The 2,125-nt window shown below is 49.1% G+C and overlaps 1 protein-coding gene across 3 annotated transcripts in view; it reads left to right on the top strand.

The window, feature by feature from the left end:
• Positions 1–2,125, top strand: part of LOC101649334 (GRAM domain-containing protein 2B-like) — a 131,074-nt gene that overhangs the window by 74,249 nt on the left and 54,700 nt on the right. For 2 of the 3 annotated variants that reach the window (XR_006679569.1, XM_045284980.1), the window contains exon 1: positions 1,927–2,078. The exons of the other annotated variant lie outside the window; for it this stretch is intronic. Coding sequence is in view for 1 of the 2 variants with exons in the window: in XM_045284980.1 (XP_045140915.1) it covers positions 1,996–2,078 (83 nt within the window). In the remaining variant the exon portion in view is untranslated. Of the gene's footprint in view, positions 1–1,926; positions 2,079–2,125 lie in introns of those variants that run through there. 3 annotated transcript variants of the gene reach the window in all.

Below are 2,125 nucleotides of genomic sequence, written 5' to 3'. Positions count from 1 at the left end.
TTGACTCAATGGCAGTGAGTTTGTGAAGAGACTGAAAATGAGCCCCGGTGGTCCTGTCAGTTAAGTGTTGGTAGATAACCTCAAGTTGAAGATGAGGCTGTTGCTGTAAAGGTTTATAGCTTCAGGAACCCTATCTCAGGGCACTATGAGCTGGAGTCAACTTGAGAGCAGTGAGTTGGTCTGGAAAAAGACTAAGAGACTGGGTAACACCCTGAGGTGCTCACTGCAAGATCATGAATCTCTCCTTAGGAGAAAGACTAAGCTTTTTGCTGATGTAAAACTTTACAACCTCAGAAACCCACTGAGAAAGTTCCTACTCTGCCCTACAGGCTCACTGTGAGCTGGAATCAATTCAGTGGCAGGGGACTTGGTGCTTGGATTCATGAGACGAAGATAAATGAATGAGAAAACTTCTCTGTAGCCATCCACAGAGCACAGAGACACTCAGACGTGCGTTCTTGGTGGAAATGGGGGCGCGGGGAACCTATGCCTGTATGAACTGGAATCCGAGTAAAAATACGTTTTGACTCATTCCATTAGCTTTTCATTTCATTTTTCCATGAATTTTATTATGTCCCCTCATGTATACATGTATGCTTGCAATATTTCCCCATGGATTTTAAAAGCCTTTGTGTCCTGTTTACACATATTATGATTACATATTCTTTGTAATTACTCTTTGTAATAAGTCTTAATTCTAAAAGAAATTTTAAAAGGACTTGCAATCCCAAAGAATAAAAACCAAACAAAAGAAAGCAAACTTGCGAGCCATTGAGCCTACTCCTGCGCGCGGTGACCCTAGAGGACAGCACAGAACTGTCCCCAAAGAGTCCCCAGTCAACCTTGTTGAAAACAGTCATCTTTCTCCAGCAAACCAGCTGGTGAGTGCCAACCCGGTCTTACTTCCAGTTGGCAGCTCCTGGCCTTTGGGTTCGCACCGGACCCTTAACCACTGAGTCAAGGCGCTGATTTTTCCCCAGGCATTCTCAATGACTGTTCTCAATGACTGTATTTTGAAGTAGACTTCCAATATTAGGTTTCGTATTGGTTATTAGTCTCAGTTGTTGGATATACAGCAAACCAGAGGACCACCAAAATGTTTGTTTGAGGGGCAGGGGAGGCTAACAATCGAATGAAGATAGCAACTTAAAAACCTGTGAATGGCTAAATGGATGCTTCAAATGGGAACTTAAAAGCCCAAAGCCAAAAAGAGCCTCCGTCTCTAACCTGGGAAAGAGCCCGCGTGTCAAGTCCACGAACGGCTGGAAGAAGAGGAGTTGGGCGTGCCGTCATTCAGTTGCTATGGGGTTTGGATGATTGCCTCTCCCTCGCAACCACTAAAGACAACTGCCTCTCACTACCTTTGTTAATCCCACATCAAATATTGAGCAGACACATTGTTTAAGCAACAGGGGACAGTCCCCAAGGAGACAGCATCCTGTTTGAATAATTTAGGCTGGGGCATCGGCCAGCCCACGTGGTGCATTTGCACGATAGGTCTGACTCAGTCGTCTCCTTTCCTTGTGTCAAGGGCTGGCGGCCCAATAGTTAAATCCCATCACTACAATCAGGGTTTTAAAAAAAAATGTTTAATGCACAACGTAGCAGGAGGTTAAATAGCTTGAGACTTGTTAGGCAAATATTTTCACCTGCTTAGCCAATGAGCTTCCTCTCCCCGAAAGACGAGTTGAACAGGTTTCCTTTTTCTCGTCCGCGGCCTGCTGGGTTGGGGCAAGCGGCTGTCACTTCGCTTGGGCCCTCCCCGTCCCTCCCTCCGGGCCCTTCCACCCTCGGTCCGACCAATCGCGCCTCTTCGGCCGGGTCCAGGTTGGCGGACCCCGGAGGCTGCCTGCGCTGGATGCGGCGCGGGGCGGAGGGGGCGGCGCGGCTCGCTTGGCCTGCGCCCCGGACGGGGAGGACCGGGAGGCCGGCTGGGACAGGACAGACTGGCCGAGTGCGAAGGACTGGCTGAAGGTGCCTCCCGACACGGCCCTGATGACTGAGCTACAGCAAGATGTGGAGGACCCAAAGCCTGCAAAAGTTCTCGGGAAAAGAGAAAGCAAAGTTGGCTCAATCCAGTGAGTATTCTCAGCTGGGACCCATCCAAGGCAGTGGTGGAGCGCGC

The sequence above is a fragment of the Echinops telfairi genome, unplaced genomic scaffold, assembly GCF_000313985.2.
Source record: "Echinops telfairi isolate 266 unplaced genomic scaffold, ASM31398v2 ScPeMD7_7469;HRSCAF=8507_1, whole genome shotgun sequence".
Lineage (NCBI taxonomy): Eukaryota > Metazoa > Chordata > Mammalia > Afrosoricida > Tenrecidae > Echinops > Echinops telfairi.
Note: the sequence above shows the minus strand (reverse complement) of the source record. Positions and strands in the feature narration are given on the sequence as shown.